Source organism: Macaca thibetana, chromosome 10 (genome assembly GCF_024542745.1).
Source record: "Macaca thibetana thibetana isolate TM-01 chromosome 10, ASM2454274v1, whole genome shotgun sequence".
NCBI lineage: Eukaryota > Metazoa > Chordata > Mammalia > Primates > Cercopithecidae > Macaca > Macaca thibetana.
Window position 1 is genome coordinate 41,045,140 of NC_065587.1, and position 23,786 is coordinate 41,068,925.

Consider the following 23,786-nt stretch of genomic DNA (forward strand, 5'->3'; position numbering starts at 1 on the left):
AAATAGGATGGACACTTCCTAAGATTTCAAAAGCCCATGAAGGCCAAAGAAAAATCAAGGGACTGATTATAAATAAGTCCTGTCTTTTGAAAAGAGAAACCCACAGGGCTTTCTGCTTAAGTCCCCCAGACACAGATGTTACATAACCATAGATTTTAAAAAAGGTATCTATTTAAAAGGATGTGTTCAAGTGGTCTCAGTAATGTAAGTGCCTATATACTTCCTAAATAACACTATCTATTATTGACAGGTTTCCTGTTTTCATTTTTTTTTTCAGTTGGACCACCAGCTACTACAACTCTAGAAAAGTGGAGGCACAGATATGTGGGTCCCAGAGCCCTGGGGGAGCTGGAATGGATACTTGCTAAAACACGGGACATGAGATTCTCTTTCCTTTGGAAGGGTCCTGTCATGGCTCTTCTTGGGTTCTGGACTATCTTACAGTGTCTGACTTTGGTTTCTGTGGATCATGATAAGCATTACTCTTTTTTTCCCCCTCAAATATCCCACAGCTTCAAACTTACCTGAATGCAGGTTCCCTGTAAAAATACCATCATGTAATTTTCACGTTAGCAATCAGTTTGATGAACAGCAAAATTGTTCAAATGGGAAAGAGGAGAGAGATAATGTGGTCCTTTGATGGAAGGGGAGAGGCAAGAGCCAGCTAAATCAGAAGAGAGAGGCTCTTGCAGCCCAAGCCTTAATTTCCTTGTAAGAATCGATGCTCACTCAGTGGTGACACTGAGCATGTAAAAGCTCAACTGTGACACTCCTTAGAAAGTAGTACAGGGATTTTTTTCCTTCCCATTATCAACTCATTAAAGGAAGTTAAAAGTACTTTCTCTGTCCCACACACAGTGTGTGTGTGACAATGTCGGAAACATTGACTGACTCATAATAAATTTGAGATTGGATAACAATTTATACTACCTTTATACCTCTCTCCTCGCCCCAAATTGAATCATTAAAAAACATTTAGTAAGATCGAATGTGCAGTTCTGTGGGCAGAACTCCACAAGTCAAAATATTCCTGAATTTAAATACTCCTGAGGTTTAACAAATTACTCTGCAATGCAATTTGGGATTTTTCTCTAAGGAAGTACAACAGAGGCACACTCCCTTAATTTCCATTGCTCCGTCACAGATCAGTTGCCTAACATTCTTCCCTTAGCGTAGCTCCCAGTTGTTGCATGTAGAAAAGCACTCCACTGATTCTAACTTGAAAGGTGTGTGCCTCATGTGTGCTCAGAGAGCATGTGACGATCGACATAATGAAAAATCAAACATTGTTTTGTTGTGTTGCTCCCTACCTCTTTCTTGGAGGTCTCGTCATCTTCAGTTCCCATGGGCTGGCCTGGTTCACCATCTGGCTGTTGGAAAGGAAACTAAACACATTTTCTTTTCTTCTTTTCTTTTCTTTTTTTGATGTGTAATAACCGTAGAACAATCCAAGCTCAGGTCCTTGAGCTCAGCCTCGGTATTGAGTTGATTTGTAGTTAGGAGCTAATCAAAACAGAAGGGGCAGCTGGATAGGCAGGGGTGACAGGTGACACTTTTACAGGATAAGTCAAAAAGTACGTTATCTCCTCATCTCTCTCTGACACATCATTCACCTGAGAGTGACTTCACACAATTATAAATGTGGCAAGGTGGCATTCGTCTACTGCTTGGATTGATCTTTGTTTACAGAATGTAAACAAAGAATGTACTCTGACAGGTGGAGACAGAAAAACGGAATGAGGTGGCCGGCACTTTTAGAACTTACACGTTAATAGTCTAATGGGAAATGCAAAAAACAGAAAAACAAACAAACAAAAACCCAGCAACAACACAGGGCTTTCTGCTTAAATCCCCCGGACACGGATGTTACACAGCCATAGATTTTTAAAAAGGTATCTATTTAAAAGAAAGCAAACCAAACCACAAACCTCACTTGGAGCAGGGGAAAAAAAATCTAGGAGGAAAAGTAAATTTCTAAAATTAAAAGTTGAGGCTTGGTATGGTGGCTCACAGCTGTAATCTCAGCACTTTGGGAGGCCAAGGCGGGTAGATCACCTGAGGTCAGAAGTTCAAGACCAGCCTGGCCAACGTGGTGAAATCCCATCTCTACTAAAAAATACAAAAGTTAGCTGGGCATGGTGGCAGGCACCTGTAATCCCAGCTACTGGGAAGGCTGAGACAGGAGAATCACTTGAACCCAGGAGGCGGAGGTTGCAGTGCACCGAGATCATGCCACTGTACTCCAACTTGGGTGACAGAGTGGGACCCTGTCTCAAAAAACAAAAAACAACAACAAAAAAACCCCAAGAAACCCAAAACATTTTTGGGGTACTGATATGTGCCAAGCACTGGGTTGAGCATGTTACCTTTTAAAAAAGACTCTAGATTTCTCAAATGTAACTTTGCTCTTAGTAGCTGGCCCTCTTTTGGGGGGAATTAAGAAAAAAAGTCCAGGCGCGGTGGCTCACACCTGTAATCCCAGCACTTTGGAAAGCCGAGGCTGGCAGATCATCTACAGTCAGGAGTTCGAGACCAGCCTGACAAACACAGTGAAACCCTGTCTCTACTAAAAATACAAAATTAGTGGGGTGTGGTGGCACATGCCTGTAATCCCAGCTACTCGGGAGGCTGAGGCAGGAGAATTGCTTGAACCCAGGAGGCGGAGGTTGCAGTGAGCCAACATGGCGCCATTGCACCCCAGCCTGGGCAACAAGAGCAAAACTCCATCTCAAAAAAAAAAAAAAGAGGATATAGCCTCTTTTTGAAATACCTCTCCTCTCCTTTGTTCAGGGGCTTCTTTCCCCCTGAGACCCCCATGGCCAATTTGTATTCGTGCCTTCCTTCCGGTCTCTAAATTGCGTAAAGGCCACTTAGGACTTGCAGACCCTCCCAAAGAGAGGCTCAGGTCCATTCTCTTCTTCCTTCCTAAAGAGAACATGATCTTATGCTTAGGGTGACCACAGGCCAGAACAGGAATCTGATGGGAAAAAAAGCTCCATTCAGTCTAATTTAATGAAATCTGTGAAGGTGTGTGTTAGGGCCAGAGTCTCCTAGTCCCTATTCTAAGGGGTTAGAGATGGTCGATCAGGCTGACCAATACTCTTAGTTCCCTCCAATGATTTGTTTTTTTTTTGTTTTTTTTTTTTTTTTTTTTTTTTTTTTGAGACGGAGTCTCGCTCTGTTGCCCAGGCTGGAGTGCAGTGGCGTGATCTCGGCTCACTGCAAGCTCCGCCTCCCGGGTTCACGCCATTCTCCTGGCTCAGCCTCCCGAGTAGCTGGGACTACAGGTGCCCACAACCGCGCCCGGCTAATTTTTTTTGTATTTTTAGTAGAGACGGGGTTTCACCGTGGTCTCGATCTCCTGACCTTGTGATCCGCCCGCCTTGGCCTCCCAAAGTGCTGGGATTACAGGCGTGAGCCACCGCGCCCGGCCTCCAATGATTTGTTTTAATTGATGGTGGGGACCTTGTGACATCAGTTGGCCCTGTTCCTTCTCTCTTGAAAATTGCTACTCGTCCTGAGAAATTTGATTTTTAAATGGGCAAATGGCATGAGTGGGTTTGAGAGGAACCTCACATTTGCTACTATAGGTAAAAGAAACCAAGAAGTGTAGAAACGAATTGTTGTTCACTACTGATGTGTCTCCTGAGAGTTACTTTATTTAGAGGCATTTGAAGAGCCACACTTTTGCTGGGGGTTGGGAGTAAGTTTTATTTGGAGGAAAAGCTAACTCTAAAAAGAAGAAGGAGCATGGTTGGCATTGGGAATTTCAAATCTAGGTTACCTTCTCTAAAAATAAATTTATTTTTTGCTTAATACTAACCTTCCTGGCCGGGTGCAGTGGCTCATGCCTGTAATCCCAGCCCTTTGGGAGGCAAAGGTGGGCCAATCACCTGAGGTCAGGATTTCCAGACCAGCCTGGCCAACACGGTGAAACCCCGTCTATACTAAAAATACAAAAAATTATCCAGGTGTGGTGGTGCATGTCTGTAATCCCAGCTATTTGAGAGGCTGAGGCAGGAGAATCGCTTGAACCTGGGAGGCAGAGGTTGCAGTGAGCCAAGATAGTGCCACTGCACTCCAGCCTGGGTGACAGAGTGAGACTCCATCTTAAAAACAACAACAACAACAACAACTAACTTTCCTGCATAAAAGTCCAAGATGATTTCTAAGACCATACACTGACTCTTGCTAAATAGAAATTAGCCTGGACTAGAAGTAAGACATACTTAAAAAAAAAAAAAAAATCACTAGGAAGACTATGGAGCAGAGTTATTTTAATAAGATCATGAGATCCAGACCAGGATTCTAAACATTCTAACACTATACTTACAATAGAGCTATGCAGAAAAGTAACTGCATTTTATTATTATAATGATTAATTATTACTTAGTGGAAACCTAAATAAGAAGAAAAGCTTTAGACCCTGCTAAAAAACAAACAAAAAACAAAACAAAACACAATTTCAAGAAAACCTGCATAAAAAATAAACAACAAAAAAAAAAACTTTAAAGAAAAACTGCATTAAAAAAAAAAAAAAGGAAACAGTGGCCCAACAAACTAAGGCTGCAATGTTGCAGTGCTGGCAGATGAGTTAAAGCAAATGGGGAAATGAAATATCACCATAGCAATGACAACCATCTCAGAAATGGGGGAGCTCACATTTCATGTACACTTAATGGACATTTATAAGCAGGGATCTGTGAGTTTGGCTATAATTCAGAAAGTAGCAGACTACTCGACACGTGTCATTTGGCAAGGGATTTTAAGAGCACATAGTATACTTAGAATAATCATGCTTTACATTTAAATAATGCTTTATAGCTTACCATCACATTTCTGGTAAGCATTATCTTATCTGAATTTGAAATTTGAGATCCTTTACCTACTTAGCAGTCTTTGACTAAAAGTGCCTGAAGGCTGGGCGCGATGCCTTGCGCCTGTAATCCCAGAACTCTGGGAGGCTGAGGCGGGTGGATCACAAGGTCAGGAGTTTGAGACCAGCCTGACCAACATGGTGAAACCCCGTCTCTACAAAAAAATACAAAAATTAGCCAGGTGTGGTGGCGGGCGCCTGTAATCCCAGCTACTCAGGAGGCTGAGGCAGGAGAATCGTTTGAACCCAGGAGGCAGAGGTTGTAGTGAGCCAAAATCATGACATTGCACTCCAGCCTGGACAACAGAGCGAGACTCCTTCTCAAAAAAAAAAAAAAAGCCTGATATTTAATTTCTGAGCTTTTGGTTTATTTGCCTATGAAATGGGGCCCTATCAAGTTTTTATTGCCCAGGACCGTTTCAAGAGACAAATATAACTAGATGAAAGGCTTTAAAAAATGTAAAATGTGGCCAGGCATGGTGGCTCACCCCCGTAATCCCAGCACTTTGGGAGACTGGGTGGATCACTTGAGGTCAGGAGTTCGAGACTAGCTTGACCAACATGGTAAAACCCCATCTCTACTAAAAATACAATTTGCCAGGCATGGTGGCACACGTTTGTAATCCCAGCTACTCTGGAGACTGAGGCAGGTGAATCGCTTGAACCTGGGAGGCAGAGGTTGCAGTGAGCAGAAATCCTGCCATTGCACTCCAGCCTGGGCAACAGAGCGAGACTTCGTTTCAAACCAAACAAAAATGTAATCAGAATGTGTTATTATATTATTATTACTGGTTACTAATAATACTGAGAGCAGTGAGATTTTCCTTTTCAAGTTAGGAGGATACATACAGAAAGGGGATGACCCCCAATTCTTTTTGCTTACAACCAGTTTTCCATGGTAAATAATGTGCGTAAATTTTAAACATTAATCTACCTATATGGGAAATTTTTTTTTGAGAAAAATCTATAAGAATTAAAACCAAGATAGAATTTCAGACTTTGAGAAGCATGAATCTTACTAGGAGACTGAGAAGAGAAAATAATAAATCTATCTGGACTCCAAAATTTTGTGGCCTGATAGGCTATATCCTTCCCACCATACCAAAAGCTCAGTGGAGGCATTTAGAATACAGAAAAATGGCTGTATGTTAAAAAAAAAAAAGAGAGAGAAAGAGAAAATAAAAATAAAAAGGCGCTTCTGCAAGATGGGATATAATGCATCACTGTTGCACTTGGTGGCATAAATAAATAATCATACAATTAATTGTGATTCGCTGTATAAATAAAGCATCATAGCAGAATAACCTTTCTTATATATAGCATTTGCCTACACAATTTTAATAAATGTGGCAGATACTAAGAAACTCTGATCTATTAGCCCCCTTCAGTTCTTAAACAAGGAGGAAATCACACCTAAATGAAGTTTTAAAAAATGTTTAAGCCACCAAAATTATTTTAAAACGTAACAGAAACATGGAAACAGTCTATTGGTGGATAGTGTTGAGCAAGAAGAAAAAGGCTTCTTTAAAAAGAACTCTTTAAATGTTTTAGAATTTTAATCGTATTATTGATTTCTATCTATCTTTCTCTCTCTCTCTTTTATTTCTTAAGATTCCCTGTAATGAGATTAAATAGTCCAGGCAATACAAACAGAAAGGATAAGCACATAAACAAACATTTTTCAAGCAACAGATGAATCTGCATGTCACAAATTAGCAGCCATATCAAAAGACAGCCATTTGATCTACATTTTCAGTGGTAGGGATGTATGGATGGATGTCTTGTTTTATATGTTGGGACTAGAAAGTTAGTAAAAAGTCTTGTCCTACCTGTGAGTAAGTCCTCATCCTTCCTCCTCTCCCTGTCCCTAATCAATAATTCAGGTCCAGAGGAGGTACGTCACCTCTGCAAAAGGAAGCCTGGTCAAAAACTGTAGCCTGCTTTGACAAACTGCAGTGGTACAGTTTCAGCTAGCAGCTAACACTGGCTATTGTATTTCAGGCTTATGCTAGACATGGCTCATGGTTTACCAGCCCATCTTCTGGACTATGTGCATCCAAAGGTGTTTGGCCACCAGCACCCAAGAACAAAGCCAGGACAAGGTGCAAGGTGACCCTACCAAATATTCCTTTTGTTAAAGTTAATTTTTACTCCTGGTGACAAAATAAGGGGAGACAAAGGAAACTTCTAATGTTCTTAAGACTGGTCCCAAACATGGACAGTTTGCTGCAGGATTGATGGCTGCACAATCCATGGTATAAGTCTCCAGTCCTGATGTAAGTGGACTGTGTCTCCTCCACCCCCACCCCCAGGAAGAATAGAAGACTCAAATCATGGCAAAGCATTCCTTAGTGGAGATCTGCTAGGAAAGCTTCATTTCACAAAGGAGGCAACTGAAGCCCTGCATGTAAGGCACATTACCAATTTGACAATTAGGGGTCAGGTGCACACTGTCACTTGGGTCTCCTGTCTGTACCTATTTGTGTCCTCCCACCCCAAATTTATAGGTTTGCTTCCCAGGATATATACAGAAAGGGGATGACCTCCAATTCTTTTTGCTTACAACCAGTTTTCCATGGTAAATAATGTGGGTAAATTTTAAACACTAATCTGAGCTGTGCTTGGAATATTGAAATGGGTCTGTTATGGCAAAATCAGATGTCTGCAGGGAAACCAGTGCATTGTCATTTAATGTGTGGTAGCTTTAGTGTAGCTGAGACATTTGAAATTTAAAACAACTACCATATTATATGTTTTTGGGTAAATGATAATGTTATGATCTACCTGGATGGGCATACACAAAATGATCCTCACATCTAAAATTGTGATTTGTGAGAGCCACATCACAGTAGCATAGTTACATGCCAATAATGCCATTAATAAAAAACCGTCACAAGTTCTAACATATTTAACAAATGTAGCACAGTCTTAAAAACTGTGATCTTGAAATCCCTTGAAAGGTCTTAGAGAATAAAATGTAAAAATTAAGCTTGTGAAGTTCGTTTGAAAGTTTTCATTTAAACCACATATTCAGACCATTGCTAATTGCTGATTTGATTAAATGTGGCAAAAATAGTTAATGCCCCAGATTTGAAGTTAAGAAGTCCTGGGGCGCTGGGGGAGTGGGGAACTGGGAATGGCCACGGAAAGACTGGGAAATACAGGAGAGGGTCTTGCTGTGGGTTGCGGAGGGGGATCCTGGAGAGGGGAGGGCACCAAGAGGTGGGGAAATGTGAGCCGAGGAGGGGGAAGGTAGAAGGCCACCAGAATACCCTCCTGATGAGAATATCATGATTTTTAACTTCTGTAATCAAAAGACCTTTATATATTTTTTGTATCCAGAGCCAATTTGCAGAAGACCTTACCTTTGACAAGCCTCTTTGCCCCCAGCTAAAGCTGCTTGAAAAAATTCACATGCAAACATTTACGTGTTTCACAAGTCATATTCACGGTTTTGCCATACTTTGTCCACACACTTCAAATACACTCAGCGCATTTTTTGAAAATTTTTATTTTAGTTGCATTTCAAACACAAAGGTGACATTCCACTCCCAACACATACCCCCATCTTTTTAAACCAAGCCCCTCCTACTGTACTCTTTGTAAAAATAATTGGCTTACCTCAGGCTCTTCGCTAGGAAAAAAAATTATTTCATATTTTTTAAACACAGCCACGCCCACCCCCTTGGAACCAGCCCCCACGTGGTTTGGGATTCAGACTTGCCTACAGCAGGTTGTTTCCCCTCTCCCCCATCCCCCGACCAGGCGAGCTGAGTGGGTGCAGAATACTGAACTAATGTGTTCAGCCCCGGGCGCCCCAGATACCTGTGTGTCTGGTTTTTCAACTGTAAAGGCGGGAGGGTTTGGCGAACGAATGAGAAGTGAGGAAACGCTTAGCGCAAAAGGAAAAAGAGAGAAAGACATACAGGAACAAGGTTACGGAGGCCGGCAAAAAGCGATCCCCCGCTCCCCCAGGCCAGGGGCCCCGCTTATTTCCCGGGAGGCCCCGCCACCTTCCCCGCGCGTACTCCGCACGGCTCACCGCAGAGCGCCCGGGCGCAGGTACCACCAGAGTGTGCGAACACTGAAAGTTTTTTGCCCGCGCCATGGCGCAAACCACAAGACAGCCCGTTCCCAAGTACAAGTACACAGTCGCCGGGTAATTTGGGGGTGCCGGGATAGGAACGGGAGACACTTGAGCGTATCATGCACAGGCGAACACAGAATATGGACACCAACACACACCAACGACAAGCTGTCTGAGTCCAAGCAGCCGTGCCAGGCGAGGCGGGGGCGCGCCTTTCCCAAAGACCCTAGCCCACCAGGGACCCCACCAGCCTAGCCAGGGGAGCCCCGGGGCCCTCCCCGGCAGTTCCTGGCTCACCTGAAGCCCCTGCCTGTCCAGCTTACGGTTGCTGGCGCTGGCCTGTCCAGCCGGAAACGACCCTCAGTGTCGCTCGGCATCACTTTTCTCCCTGGAGGGCATATACTTCGGCCACCCGAATCCACCCAAGATCCCCTCCCGCTCCCAGGGCATAGTTAGGGTCCCTCCCTGGAACTTTCTAGCAAGCTCTTCCCGCCTTTGGCTGGATCCCCTCCTCCCACTGTCGAGCCCCGAGCCCCAGCAGGCAGCCCTGCCACCCCCTACCCAGTTCCCCGGCGGCCCTGCTGCCCGCAGGCAGAGTCCGCCGCATTACCTAGAAGCAGCAGGCGGTGCGTACACATGTAGCCCATCTTTTCGTCCTGGAGTTGTTTGTCGATGAGCTTGCTGCGTTTCTTCTCTGCGCGCTTCTGGGCCCGCTTCTCCAGGGCTTCTTTGCGCATCTGTCTGCGCTTCTCCGCCAGGGGTACCTTCTTGACCTTGGAGGAGTGCGAGGCTTTGGGCTGGGGACTCTCAGATCGACCGAAGCAGCCCCCGAAGGCTTGCATGAGGAAGTTGCGGAGTAAGTTGCGCTGGGGCTTTCGGCGGCGGCGATTTCGCCGATGCTGAAACCAGCGGATGCATCCGAAGGTCCCATCGTCGGACTCGTCTCCGCTGGAGTCATCGTCGCTGCTGGCCGCCCCTTCATCGTAGTACCCGCGGCGGCCGCAGCTGCGCTCGGACTTGCCCCGCCAGGCAGACGCGCGAGCAGGCCGCGGAGTAGGCGGATCGGCAGCCTGGATCTCGGGGCTGGGGGGTCTAAGGTGATGGAGCTTGCGTCTGGCCCCGGAGGCAGGGGCTGCCGAGGCCGCCCGGGCGGCTTGGGCTGCCCGGGTGGCAGAAGCGGCTGGGGCAGTGGGAGCCCCGGCGTCAGGCGCAGCTGGGGCGACATGGGCTGCCCGGGTCTCAGCAGCCGCAGGGGCCGCGGGAACCTCAGGGGCTGCCCCGGCATCTGGATCGGCTGGGGCGTCAGGGGCTGCCCCGGCATCTGGAACCGCTGGGGCGTCAGGGGCCGCCCCGGAGTCGGGATCGGCCGGGGCGTCAGGGGCCGCCCCAGAGTCGGGATCGGCCGGGGCGTCAGGGGCCGCCCCGGAGTCGGGATCGGCTGGGGCGTCAGGGGCCGCCCCGGAGTCGAGATCGGCCGAGGCGGCAGGGGCTGCCCCGGAGTCGGGATCTTCTGGGGCTGCCCCGGAGTCGGGATCCGCTGGGGCTGCACGGGCTGCCCCGGTGGCGGTATCCGTTGAAGCTGCCCCGGCGGCAGGGGATCCGTACCCCGGAGAGGGGACTTTTCCTCCCTCCGCGGCATCAGCGGCTGTGCTTCCTTCCATCTCTGCTGCTTCCTCCTCAACTGGGGGTCTCTCTGCTCGCTCTCTCTTATCTGGGGCTCCGGAGACCTCGATGGGCGGGCCGTCAAGCGCGATTGGGGGGCTGTCCATGTTGACGGGAGCGTCGTCGACCCCAGCGGGGGCGCTGCCAATCTCGAGCGGGGGTCCGGAGATCTCCATCGGGGGGCCGCTGCCCGTGAAGTTAGGAGGAGGTCTGACAGCCTCTCGGGATGGGCTGCCGATGGCGCCTGGGACCCAGAGGGGAGGCGCGTTCGCGGCGGGAGTGAGGCGGACCGCACTCGAGGCCGCGACTGCCGCGAACTGGCCACCGCGGTCAACTTGTGCGATAACTCGGGAAAGCCCCGGGGGTGGGCTGTCGTCCCCAGATCCTTCTCCATCAAGCTCAAATGGCATAGTCTCCTCAGGGGGAGGGCTGTAGCCTCCTCTGGAGCCAGTCTTTGGAGGCCTGAGGGCTTGGGGCTCCTCGGGAGGAGCTCCGGGGACCCCTGCAGCACCTGGGCCTCCTGGAGCAAGGTCTGGGACCTGTAAGAGAGGTTGACTGCAGCCTGTCTTGGCAGGCTGGTCAAACTCAAAGGGCATAGCTTCTTCTGGTGGAGGGCTGTATCCTCCCAGGCCTGGTCTGGCACCACTGAAGGCTCCAGGTTCCATGAATGCTGGGCCGAAGGCCTCAAGGCCTGCATGGGCCCCACTGGGGGATCCAGGCTGCTCCAGTGTAGGCCAGAAGCTTCCCAAGCTGGGCTGTTCGACCTCGAAGGGCATTGCTTCCTCAGGAGGTGGGCTGTAGCTTCCATGGGCTCCAGCTTCCCTGAATGCCGGGTTGAGGACCTGAAAGTTGGGCCTGGAGACCTCTGGGGGTCCACAGGCCTCGCTCTCATTCTTGATGGGGATGGGCTCGTTGTGAGGCGGTTCGGTCTCCATCTCTTCGGCTGGGCTAGGCCCAGCACCGGGGGCAGCTGCCCCTGGGGCCTCCAAAGATGGTTGATCGGGCTGTTCCCCGATTTCAGGGGGGATATCGCGTTGTCCTGACATATTATTGCCGTCGAGGCAGTTGCGCACGCCCATAACACGGTGGCGGCCTCTCAAAATAAGTTTGGGGCTCCGTAAGACGGAGCACCCAACCGAACTAGGGTGAAAAAATTATTATTATTATTTTTAAATCAAAGTACCAGCTGGAAAGTTCACCAGCCTCACTTTCCAACCCTTGTGAGGTTGGGGGGCTTCAAGGCCTGGAACCCTTGACTGAGGCTGAAGCAACTCAATTGTTGCTGGTGGAGTCTTGGCTCCTTTCTGGCCACTTTTTATCCCCTCAGTATGCCCCCCAGCCCCTCTTCCTTGGTCTGTCCTTATGCCCTCCTCTCTCTTTGTTTCTCCTCCAGGCCAGTCCCGCCTGCTTGGATCTGACGAGCGTGCCGATTCGGTCCGAAAATCGCCAGTAGCGCTCTCTCGCTGCCACCAGAGGACGCCGGTTCCAGTGCCGAGCTGGCTCCAGCTCCAGAATCCTGCTCCTCGCGCCGCGGCCCGGGACTTTGGGTAAGGGGGCTGACGAGCGCAGGCCTCGCAGGGACGTTTTGGCTCCTTCCACTCCTCTCCCTGACTGATTTGGAATCTTTCTCCTCGCTTCTCCCCTGGCCAGAGAAAGCTCTCCTGCGTTGCGGGACACGTGACGCAAGACGTGGGCCTCGGGACGCTGGAGTACAGGAGCTGAAACCCTCCCTCCCCAACCCAACCGACTCCTCGGGGGAGGGGGGACTGAAGAAGGGTTTCATCACCCCAGGATACCCCTGAAACACTGAGTCATAGCCCCCAGCCTCCAGGCAGCTCCGGATCTCAAGCCCCTAGTCCAGAGCGCAAGGCTTTTGGTGCCTGAGAAGGGGCACAGGCATGCGTGGGGATGCGACAGGTGGTCGTGAGCCCACCAGAGAAGCAGAGAGAGACGAGGGAGAGGGGATGCCGAGTATGCGAGCACACAATTTGTTTTTTAAATGCCTTGGGTGTACTTTTTACTGCTTTTGTTTGTTGCTTGCTGAGGTTGGCTCCGGTAAAGCACTTTAACAGCCCCCACCCTCATCACACTCTAGGGGTCTCCGCAGTGGCCCACGGCAGCGCAAGCAGGGTGCTCCCTTGTTTATGTGGATGGTGACGCAGGGGAATAAGAAAGTCTCGGGTGCGTACCACCAAGAGCAAAGCCCCCTAGGCAGTAGCTGCGGTGGCACCGATGGAGGGGTGGGGGGCGTGCTGCGCAGAGGGGGACCCCACAAAGCGGCCGCAGAGTTTCGCAGGTCCTGCGCTTCTAGGGAAGGGTTAAAGGGGATTTTGGTTGGCGTTTATGGCCGGTTTAGGGTGATTTCGAGAGTGGACAACGCTGTGGGCACTGAACCCAGAGATAAACACCATGCCGCGCGGCAACCGCAGCTGAGGTGCGCTGCTCGCTGCTTCGGGTGCCAGCCGCAGCACCGGTCAGTCTGCTCCTTTAGCCCCACTACAGCCTGTCTCCAGCACCCTTCCAGCCCCTCTCCTCTCGCTATGGGTATCTTAGGGTAGTCGCTTTAGTTTTCCACTGCTAGAGCCTACTGAGGCGGCACTGAGCCCGCCAACCGGCCACAAACCCGGCGGTTGCCCGCGCAGCTGCGCTCCCGCTACCATGCTGCGGTGGGCTCAGAGCTAGCCAAAGGTAAATACCCAAACCACCTGGTGACCTTGGTGTGTGCACATGCTATGCTCTGGTCTGGGGTCTGCAGAGGGATTTGAGCCCGGGAGAAAAGCTGCTGTTAGGGGGTCACGTAAAACCCGGCAGGTGCGCATCAGGTCGGTCTCACCAGTAAGACAGATTGGTGAACCACGTCTAGGCACAGAGCAGCTGGGCAGGAGGCAGGGGGTCACCTGACCTGCAGAGTCCTGCGGGAGGAGAGGCTGGATGAGCGTTACACAGGGCGGGCTGCAGCAAGCAGGGCGCACAGCACGGGCTGCTGTATGGGAGCTGCAGGTGGGCGAACCACTGCACGGTGCGATACCGTCTAGTCTAACGCATCCCTCTTAGAGCCAGGGTACCACAGGCACCCGCATCCTTCCCCCCCCACCCTGCATCCACCATCCACGTGGCCACGCAGCATGGAAAGAGGCGAACACAGTAGGACCACGGTAAACGTTTGGGATCCCCCAAAGATATGTCGCTTTAGCTCTATGGGTCTACACACTTCCAGCTGTCAACACTGAACTTTGATTCCAACTTTGGCCAACTAACTCCACACAAAACGGCTTAGCCACTTGGGCATCCACTGAACCGCCGCCCAACTGGGTCCCAGCACCAACTCACTCCCCTACGACCCCAGTGCCGGGTCAGCCATTGGGCTGGGGTCATGCCAATCACGGCTGCCTGGCGAATGAGCAGGGGGCGTCAGACCGGAAACCGGATATGGGTGGGAGGTCCAATAGGGGGCGCCGCGTTGGAACGCCCGAAGAGGTTGTGCTGCTGGGGTGGTTGGAAGTCGTTGGGGGGCGGGTGTATGGCGGCTAGGCCTGGAAGACCACGAGGACCGCTAGCGCCGTGGGGTCACCCTTCCTCATGCCACAGGTTGCCGAGCCTCGGGGGAGAGGTGGGGTCCCAGGGGCCAACCCTTGGGTGCGTTGATGGCGGCAGGCTAACCTAGCCAACGGGGTGCCGCTGCTGGGAGAGGCAAGGAGCAAGAAGATTTCCAGGGCTGGGAGGTAGAGGGCCAGGACTACAAGGAGAGGGCTTACTGCGAGCAGCAGCCCAGGATGGCTAAGGAGTTGAGGCCCCAGGGATGCTGAGCCTGCACAAGTGGAAGGTCAGTAGACATTGGGGTTGAAGCCCCAGGGAGAATGCGATGGGTGCTCCGAAGGGGTGGTTTGCTCTCGTCAGGCCTCGCGCTCACCCCCAAATCACCATTTGTCGAGGAACGGGTTCAGGGTCTCTGTTCGACACCCTCATGGGTCTGTGGGACCCCTTTGTTCATTCTTTCTGGTATCATGATTCTTTGCCAGGGGAGCACATGCATCGAGGTGATTAAAAAAAAAAGGTTAGGCAAATACCAATTCCTCATCCTAGGGAGTAGAGCAGCATAAAAATGAAAGAAAAGACTTCCACTTGGGGGGACCTTGAAAGTCTTGGTGGAGAAAATGGCTTTTTATATGGGCCTCCAAGGAAGGATAGACGCCTTGGCTATGAATAGAAGGTAGTAGTGGGGGATGGGAGACGGTTTGCCCACCACGAACAAAGGAAATAATGGTAAGAAACATGGGGCGTGGCTGGGTAAACACAACTGGCCACCTTGGCTGGCTCTTCAGGAGCAGGGGGAGAAAAGTCAGGAGAAATTAGATAGAATCTCTCTGAGGATGGCATGGAGTATGAGAGCAAGCACTTTAAGGCTATTTTGGCAGGAAACAGAAAGGATATTGAAAGTTTTTTGTTCTGCAAGTGAGGATTTGAGCCTACTTTTAGGAAAGGCAGAGGCAGCATGGAGGATGATCCTGATGGAGAGAGAACAAAGGAAAGGGGTTATGCACAAAGGAGATGTTTAAAGGAGAGACCTAGCACGGTGAAGGAAGCAGGAATGCTGAAGGATAACACTCAAGAGGGGTCCCAAAGGATCCTCCTGGAGCACCTCTTATTGCTAGAAAGACACAAAAAATGGAGGAGCCAAAGTGTGTCACCCAGATGGATGAAACACTGGGAGTTGGACAGGGAAGTCAGTGGGAGGGACTGGCAAGGTGGCAGTGCTGATTTGGTTTTAGACATGGCAGAGTTAAAGGAACTTTGAGCAGTTGGGATAGAGATTTTTGCAGGGAAATCTGAAATTTAGGGAGGGAAGGTCTGAAATTTAGAAAAAGATAAAGATCACACATTCAAATTGGCAATCGTCCTTACAAAGATGAATTCATGGAGTCAGAAAATTCTTTAGGGGAGAAATACATTTGGTAACAGAATCTTGAACAATTGGTGCACTGGACAGGAAAAAGGGATACAGTCCAGGAGTGAGCAGGGAGGACTCAGAAGGGAGAGATGGGAGCACACCAGAGGAAGGGGTTTCAGAACCACTCAGCACATTTTATCTAGACTTGGTGTTTTAGCCTCTGCACTAGTGGTATTCGGGGCCAGGCAGTTCTTTGTTGTGGTGACTGCCCTGTTTATTGTAGGATGTTGAGCAGCATCCCTAGCCTCTACCCACTAGATGCCAGTAGCATCCCCTTAGTTTTAACAACCAAAAATGTCTCCAGACTTTGCCAAATGTCCTCTGGGGGGCAAAATCTCCCCCAGTTGAAAATCACCACTATAAGCTGAGAAAGGACCCTTAGATTTGAATAGGAATTGCCTTAATCTAAAGGTAAATTAAGACTAGGAAGGATAAATCCCAGTATTTAACCCTGATATTCCCCCATTTTCCCACTCTTGTTATTTCTCTGTAGTGACTGGCTACCAGTCTCTGAAAAACCTAAGTCCTTTAGGTGAGTGGAGCTAGGAGTTGAAACATCAGTAGTGGGGTCAGGGACCCCAGAAATGTGGCCAAATATTCGAGGAGTTGACCCACCTGTGGCACCTGAAAGGCCACAGGGACCTGAGGAATCCGGTATAGTAAGAGCTGGGGGTGATCAGCTAGTGGGTTTACTGGGTCCACCTTGATTGGCCTGATTGGTTGGCTTGTCTAGTGATCCTCCTGAGGGCTAATAATTTTGCTAACTCAAGAGAGAAACAAGACCTTGATCTGGATGGAGATGGCCAGTGCTGGATGTTAGTGGGCAGCGTCATCTGGGGCCTAACCTTGCCAGGGACGTTTTTAGGATCTGCCATTATAATTGTATAATAGCAAAGTACCTTAAACATAGCTTTCCAATGCTGGATGGATTGCCATCGTGGGAAAAGATGAATATGTGATAGGACTGAGGAAGGAAAGTCTATTAATGTGTTCATGCAGCTAAGGAAGAGGAAGTCAGGAGAGGCTGGTGCCTGAAAAAAAGGCCGAGTTGGGATGGATAGAAGCTGTGTGCCAGGGTCCTGACCCCTGTCCTGAGGGGCTGTGTGCTGGAGTGCAGGGCTGCAGTGAGATGATGTGTCAAGTAAGGGACGACAGTATTGGCTGTCAAAACCCAGGGATGGGTTACTTGAAAATTGTGTATACTTGGCTACTTAAAAATAATAGCCTCTGCACTTGATGTACTAAGAAAGGGATGGGAAAAATTTCTCATGCTTCCATTAAACTCTGCATTTCTGAGGAAAGCCAAATGGCCCAGGTGCCACAGGTGGCAAATAGTGGCTTTTGGAAAATATGGAACCCCAATGGAAAGAATGTATGTATTTCTTTACCGTTGACTCTCTGAACAGCACCATTACAGCCCCATTCCTTGGTAGCCCCACGTGATGCCCTGGGCTTCCCAAACTTAGTCTCTCACCTCTCTCTCTCATCTCTCACTATTGACGCTTTCATGGCACATGTATTCAACAAGTGATTGTGTTTCTACTTACATTCTGGGATTCTTACTCATTACCAAAAGCACAAGGCATATCTCAAGTTTTGGTAGCTACCTGTCAGCTTTCTGGGTTTATCCCTGTAGGCAACAAAGATAAAGCAAAGCAGAGAGAGGGAGGGGAGGTGAGCGAAAGGGAAGGGAACAGAAACCATGAACAACAGTATTTTTTTTTTTGGTAGTCATTTTCCTTTTGGTCTGTGGCTTTGCAGGGAGGTGGGTGGTGAAGTTTGCAGAAGTGCCTTCTCTATAGCCCATTCATGTCATTAGTTGTGAGTGGGTTTCTTTCAATTGAGAAAAAAGTAAAAGCAGAAAGAGAAGGTAGAAAAGAATTTAGGCAACTATGACATTTCTCAGCCTCCCAGTGACAAATGTTTTCTGAGTGCTGACTGAGTAGTAATAGACTTTGAAGCTGTACAATTAATTACTTTTCAATCAAGACTTGCTGCTGCCATCCTTTTCCCTTCAGCCTCTTCTCTGCCCGCCTTGGCCGGTGGAGGCAGCAGCATACAGCTGTCTGCAGAGGGGTCTGTGTGGCCAGGCTGTTTGAAGCAAATGCCAGCTAAAGGAAAAAGGCCTCAAATGGATGAGGCAAGATACCAGGTTAGAGGCAGATGCAAGGCTGATATTAGAGGTGGTAGAAATAGTCTTTATGAAAATACTTGATATGCTCAGATTAAAAAGCCTGCATCGTGAATTCAGACCCCTTCACTCAGCTAATTAGCTGTAGCTCAGCAACCTTCTCAAAAGGTGCACCAAATTCTGTTTCAGCCAAGGCATGCCACTGTCCTCTGACCACCTGTGCTTGAACAGTGGGTCCGGACATTTTCTCTGTAGTTGCCTGAGCTGGGCTGTGGATTCCTTCTCCAGACTAGCTGATGATGCAGCAAAGAATTTCAGGGGAGAAGAGGCCATTCCAAAAAAGATGAACAGCACCATAGGAAAGAAACTAAGAGAGAGGCAAAAGTAGGGGTTGGAGGGGGAAGAGGGAATCCCGGAAGATAAATTTGGCTTTAGTGGAAGCTCTGCTTAAAATTTCTGCAATTCATGGTGGAAGTTCCAGCCACCCTGGGGGCTTCTGGGCATCATTGTTTAAGGGGAATGGTATATTTCACCTTCTCGAACAACCTCAATTACCCAGAGCAAATTTTCCTAATGAAATCTAGTTGAGACAGCGACATAAGCCAGGACACTCAGAAACCAGCTCTCACATGGGGTTGGGGGGAGAAGAAACGTGGTCTTCTGCTGGCTGCCAGTCTTTGGCCTGTGCCCCTTGGACCCCTCAAGTTTGAGAGTGGGGACCTTGAAGACCAACCTTGCTGTGAACCAAAACCCAAGGCTCTAGACGGCTAGATTTCTAGGTGTTAAATCTTTCTCTTTGAGCGTAGCAATTGAAGTACTTGTGTGAAAACTCCACACCTGTGAAATTGTAATTTTTGGACCAGGTCTGTAAGAAATTCTCAGGGGGAGGCCGGGCCTGGTGGCTCACGCCTGTAATCCTAGCACTTTGGGAGGCGGAGACGGGTGGATCACGAGGTCGGGAGATCGAGACCATCCTGGCTAACACGGTGAAACCCGTCTCTACTAAAAATACAAAAAACTAGCCCAGCGTGGTGGCGGGCGCCTGTAGCTCCAGCTACTTGGGAGGCTGAGGCAGGAGAATGGCGTGAACCCAGGAGGCAGAGCTTGCCGTGAGCCGAGATCGCGCCACTGCACTCCAGCCTGGGCGACAGAGAGACTGTCTCAAAAAAAAAAAAGAAAGAAAAAGAAACTCTCAGGGGGACAGTGGTGTTAACGGTGTCGAATCTGTGAGCCTCATTAGTAGCCCTCCAATGCCATATTTGGCTTTTAAAAATGCCCTTCCTAATGCTGAGCTAAAGTCTGTCCCTTGGTACACCTTGTTCTAACCCCCTCAGCCACCAGATACTTGAAGCTGTCCTCAACCTTTCTCTCTTCAAGACTCTCTTTATTCCTTCAAGCAACTTTATAACCCCCAAATTTCCTGGCTTTGTGACCCGCTTCCCCATTTCTAAATCTTTTCTGCTCCTTCCCAGCGGTTCTCTTGTCTGCCCACATCTTCCTTTTTTCTGTGATCCCTCAAATTATTTTCCTTTTGTCTTCCTTAAATCTCTCCCCACTTTACTGCCACCACCTACCCTCTGTCCATGCAGCCTGGGTTTACGTTGGCCTTTCTCACAGTCATGTGCCCTGCTAATTTGTAACATACCTACCCTAAAATAAATCCACAAAATAAACACCCAGGCTATGCCCAGTGGGAGCTGGGAAGGCAGCCTCCCCATTTCTACCCGGGAATAGTTGCAGGCAGAGTCCTGCCTCTGCTGGCTGAGCATGGTCAACAGGTGATGGTGGCCCCGCATTGCAGGCTCTTGGACTTGGAAGAACTAAGCCACTAGGCTGCTTATTCTGGCTTCTCTGCCCTGTGAATTAATGGCCACTAGTGCTTGGACCAGAGTAGCTATTGGAGGCCTTTGGAAAAACTCATGAGATTTTTAAACAAGGGAAAAAAAACAAATACCAGTAAAAAATTTACTTCCTCCCCATGTACGGCCTTTTGATATGTAAGAAAGAAATTATAAAACAAAAATGGGTGCTAAATCACTTAATTTGACAGAATCAGATTGTTGTTGTTGTTGTTGTTTGTTTTTGAAATATTTGCTTTGTTTATCTCGTGCATCTGTGATGGAGGCAAAATTGGTTTTGGGGTATGCAGTGTGCAAAAAGTCTTAGTTGTGACAGGGTCCTGCAGTACATAAACAGATAATGGGGTATAGCTATATGTCCGTGGTATTAAAATATCATGGGGAGGGGCAAATAAGAAGTATATGTCTGAAGAAGCTAAGAGGGGAGTGATCATGAAAAAAACAAAGGTTGAGAAAACTGTAGCTTCTATGCCATTTTTTTTTTCAGGTCTAGCTTAACCAGAACACTTAAAACTGTTACCAAAAATCTTTCAACAACACTTGTGGTCACTTAACCAATGTTCCCATCAGTCTACCGTCTCCCACAGTGGTTAGCCTCTCCAAGCCGCAGTACTAGGTCAGTACTTGCAGCCATGCTGCCTGCTCCTGCTCTGAAAAGCTTGTTCTTAGGCACCAAGGTCAGGGAGAGAAGGTGGGGAACACACACACACATAAAACACACACTAAATATGACTCTCAGGATGGCTAAATTTTTCCAGTTTAGGGAAAGGACACAGTGGAATTCTGCATTCTCTAAACTGCTTTTTTAGACCATTTTGTAACCAACTGTAAGGCAGATTTGTGACAAAATTTACATGAAACCAACACAAAACAGATTTCTTCATAGCTGGTGCTTTTTTTGCTTTTTGGGTTTTTGTTTTTGTTTTGTTTTGTTTTGTTTTTGAGACAGAGTCTCACACCGTAGACCGGGCTGGAGTGCAATGGCGTGATCTCTAGCTGGTGCTTTTTATTTGATCAACTTTTGAAGTTTTTTTGGAGTTCCATTAGGGTTAAAATCACTAGTATAGAGTCAAATTGGACAACCCCAGCCTTCTTAAACTAATCAATCTAGACATTTGGAGCAGAAAGGGATAAATAGGATCATCTCATTCAGCGACCTCATTTTAGAAGAAACTGAGGCAGAGAGGTGTAGGGTCTGACCTAAGGCCACTTGACAAGACCATGGCTAGAAGCAACCTGGGCTGTTAGCCCCAGGCATTTTGTCTTAGATCCCACTGCTCCAGTTTGGGACATCAAGTTACAGGAAATAGAGTCATTAGTGTCAAAACCCCCCAACAGAACAAGAAATTCCATCTCTCATTCTTGAACATGGGGATTAAAGATGTCATTTGAGCATCTCATCCCTCTGCTGGACGATTTTTTAGAGAAGAGCAGCGCTTGAGCCAGCACATGACGTCACTGGCCTGGAAGCTTAATTTTATTTCAGTGATTTGGTTTTTGTGAATAGATCACCTTCCAGTTAAGAGACACGCTTTACTCACACTATGGGTTCTGCTCAGTTTCCTCTCAACAGCTTCCCTCTTCTTGAAGAGCAGTATAATAATAACTGATAATTGAGGTAAATCCATGTCGATTATTTAAAAAGCAAAAAACCTCATTCTTACCAACACTGAAGTTTCAGCTTTCTTCCTCCTTCACCTACACAGCTGCAGAGAACGAAGGCTGGAGAGGCAAAGGCTGTAAGCAGCTCCGGAGTGAGAAAGGCTTGCAGTGCGTTAAAGAAACATCTCAAAACAATCCCAAACTGTAACATTTCTAATTCTTGAATTCTGATGAACATAAAGAGTTCTGTTTGCAAAACTTTAAACCTACATCAGGTTGACCCCACACAGTGTTGGAACATTGCAGCATAATTTCCCAGCTCAAATAAGTTCAGTTACAAGAGCAGCTTTGGGTCGTCCTCCCCTCCTCCCAAAAAGCAAATTTCCATTAAGCAAATGATTAATGTAGTAAAGGAAATAACTTCAATATTGAGGGCATATCATCATGTTTAACTAGCTTTATTCTCCTGCTCCTTCTCCTCCCCCATTTGAAATATTAAAACTGGCTGGTAATTCACCTATGTGGTTAATGGTAAGATCTGCTTTTTCTTGAGAGCAGACCTGAGACCTCACCTATGTAAAAGGGGCAAGTGAGCCTATTCAAATGCTAACCCCGGTTGAGCTGGGTAGACAAAGGGCCAGCTGGGAGACTAGTGAGTTGGGAATGCTTGGGGAACTTGCTAGAAATGGCTCTGGAAAAGGAAGGCAGGTGAATACCAGTTTCTCGGGCAGAAAGAAGGTTTGCTAAGTCTATGTAGCAAAATCCTGTCTTCTCAGGGAGGGTCATGAGTGCTCTCCTGGGGGGTTGGTATATCTCTCCGTTGCTTTGTATGGTCTGCAGTGGCTTTTCCACCCTTGAATCAGGGTGTAGAGAGGGAAGCTGGGGGAGGGGAATCGAGCCGGGGAGAGTGTGTGCCGGTAGGTAACAGGTTTTCACAATTGGGCTGTAATGGAGATAGCGAGGCAGTTTGTGGAAGACTGTCTGAAAGACGGTGTGTGTTCCTAGATTGCCCCTCCTGGCTACATGTGAATGTGGTACATTGCTTACAGTTCAGGAAACCTCCCTGTGTTGGGCTTCCGTTTAAAAAACAGCAAGATGGGTGTGAGGTATGGGCTCGACACGGAGGGCTTTTAAAAAACTTGTTTATTCATCCTGCAACAAGGCAACACGCTCATTTCTCTAATGAATAAACCTAGCTTTGTGGGAAAACGGGTCTCCCAGACTACCCAGTCTGAAGATAGCGCCCACACTTGAAAGGCACACCAAAAAATTCAACACAACCCCTGGTTTCTCTTGCTTGTCCCTAGAGACCTTTTGCTTCGTGAACTCAGGCTGAGACATTACCAGAGGAAAAACTGAACGCTTAATGTCACAGAAAGCAACACACCATCATTGTTTACATTAAGTAGGAATTTCGATTTATGGGCAAGCCAAAAGCAGGGCACGCCTAGCCCTTCCGCAGCCTCCAACCTTCCGAGACTAACATTGCTGCCGCAGAAAACCACTTGCAAATAAACTGGCTTATCCGTATTTATTACGGAAGACCACAAAGGCATCTAACCACAGTTTGCCCTGCAGACCAGCAGAACTAAGTCTTGGGCGCCGCGACGCCTTTCCTACGGAATAGGTCCTGGAAGGAAGACCATTTAAGGTATTTTCCTTCTATCATCATCCTTTTCTTATGAGTTAAAAACCTGACCATCATTCATTTCAAGCCCTCAAAACGCTTTACTTTTCCTCTAAATCATTGTCATCCGAATAATTCAAGCCGGCGCAAAATGAGACACGCACACCAGAAAAAAAAATTTCCAAGTCGGACGAGATTTTTTAAAGACATTTCACTTATCAGTCTTTCCCCCCAGGACTGGCGAGGAGAGCACGCCTTCGCTTCCGAAGGTGCGTTACCAGATTGCGGCCGTTTTTGTGCTGGGTCACCAGAGCAGATTCCCCTCCAGGTTACAGATTCTAAACTTAACTCCACCCGAGCTGAAAATGGCCGGAGCACGCCGCCTGCCCTCCCCAAGGCTGCCGAAGCCGCCGGCCCCTGCCTCCTTTTCGACTGATCGTCCAAGGACTGGCGCCGGATCGAACACCTTTCCCCAGCTCTGCGGGTGCCGCGCTCTTTGGAAACGAATTGTAAGTTATCCTGATGTTAGACGCGACCCCCCTCTCCAGCCTGTCCCTTGTTCCGCTTTACCTTTCCGCTTGCGACCATCTTGAGGGCCTCCAGAGGTCCTGCGCAAACAGCCCAGGACGTCTCCTGCTAAGCTGCATGCAGCCTGGCCACCTGACCAGCTGCGCCAAAAGCCTGGCAATACCCCGACGTGACCATGCCTGTGCGTCCAACCCTGGTAGCCCGTAGGGCCACCCCCAGGGGTCCCCTTACGTCCCCTACCTTTCCCCCAAGTACTTCCCCCCAACTGCCCGCCGCCGGGAGAGGTCAGCTCCGGCGCGCGCGGGCAGGTGCGCACGCTGTTTGAGGCGGTCTCTGTCCCGGCAAGCGCCGGGAGGCGGGCTGTGGCGGCCAAGACTGGCGCGCGGCAGCGGGGGGCACTGGCGCGGAGGTCCCGCGGCTTCACTGGCAGCTCTGGGACCTGGGCTCCCGGCTCTGAGCTGCTTAG

General features: G+C 48.7%; 1 protein-coding gene and 1 long non-coding RNA gene across 5 annotated transcripts in view; one reads left to right on the plus strand and one right to left on the minus strand.

The window, feature by feature from the left end:
- LOC126929358 (guanine nucleotide-binding protein G(s) subunit alpha) overlaps positions 1-23,786 on the minus strand; it is a 366,637-nt gene that overhangs the window by 46,539 nt on the left and 296,312 nt on the right. For 2 of the 3 annotated variants that reach the window (XM_050745569.1, XM_050745568.1), the window contains exon 1: positions 9,574-11,973. The exons of the other annotated variant lie outside the window; for it this stretch is intronic. In XM_050745569.1, the coding sequence (XP_050601526.1) occupies positions 9,574-11,704 (2,131 nt within the window). In that variant the 5' untranslated portion in view covers positions 11,705-11,973. Of the gene's footprint in view, positions 1-9,573; positions 11,974-23,786 lie in introns of those variants that run through there. 3 annotated transcript variants of the gene reach the window in all.
- Positions 14,088-23,786, plus strand: part of LOC126929376 (uncharacterized) — a 33,497-nt gene continuing 23,798 nt past the window's right edge. The window contains exons 1-2 of one of the 2 annotated variants that reach the window (XR_007717159.1): positions 14,088-14,448; positions 23,028-23,301. This is a non-coding gene — a long non-coding RNA (uncharacterized LOC126929376). Of the gene's footprint in view, positions 14,449-19,720; positions 23,302-23,786 lie in introns of those variants that run through there. The other variant, XR_007717160.1, reaches the window with a different exon arrangement.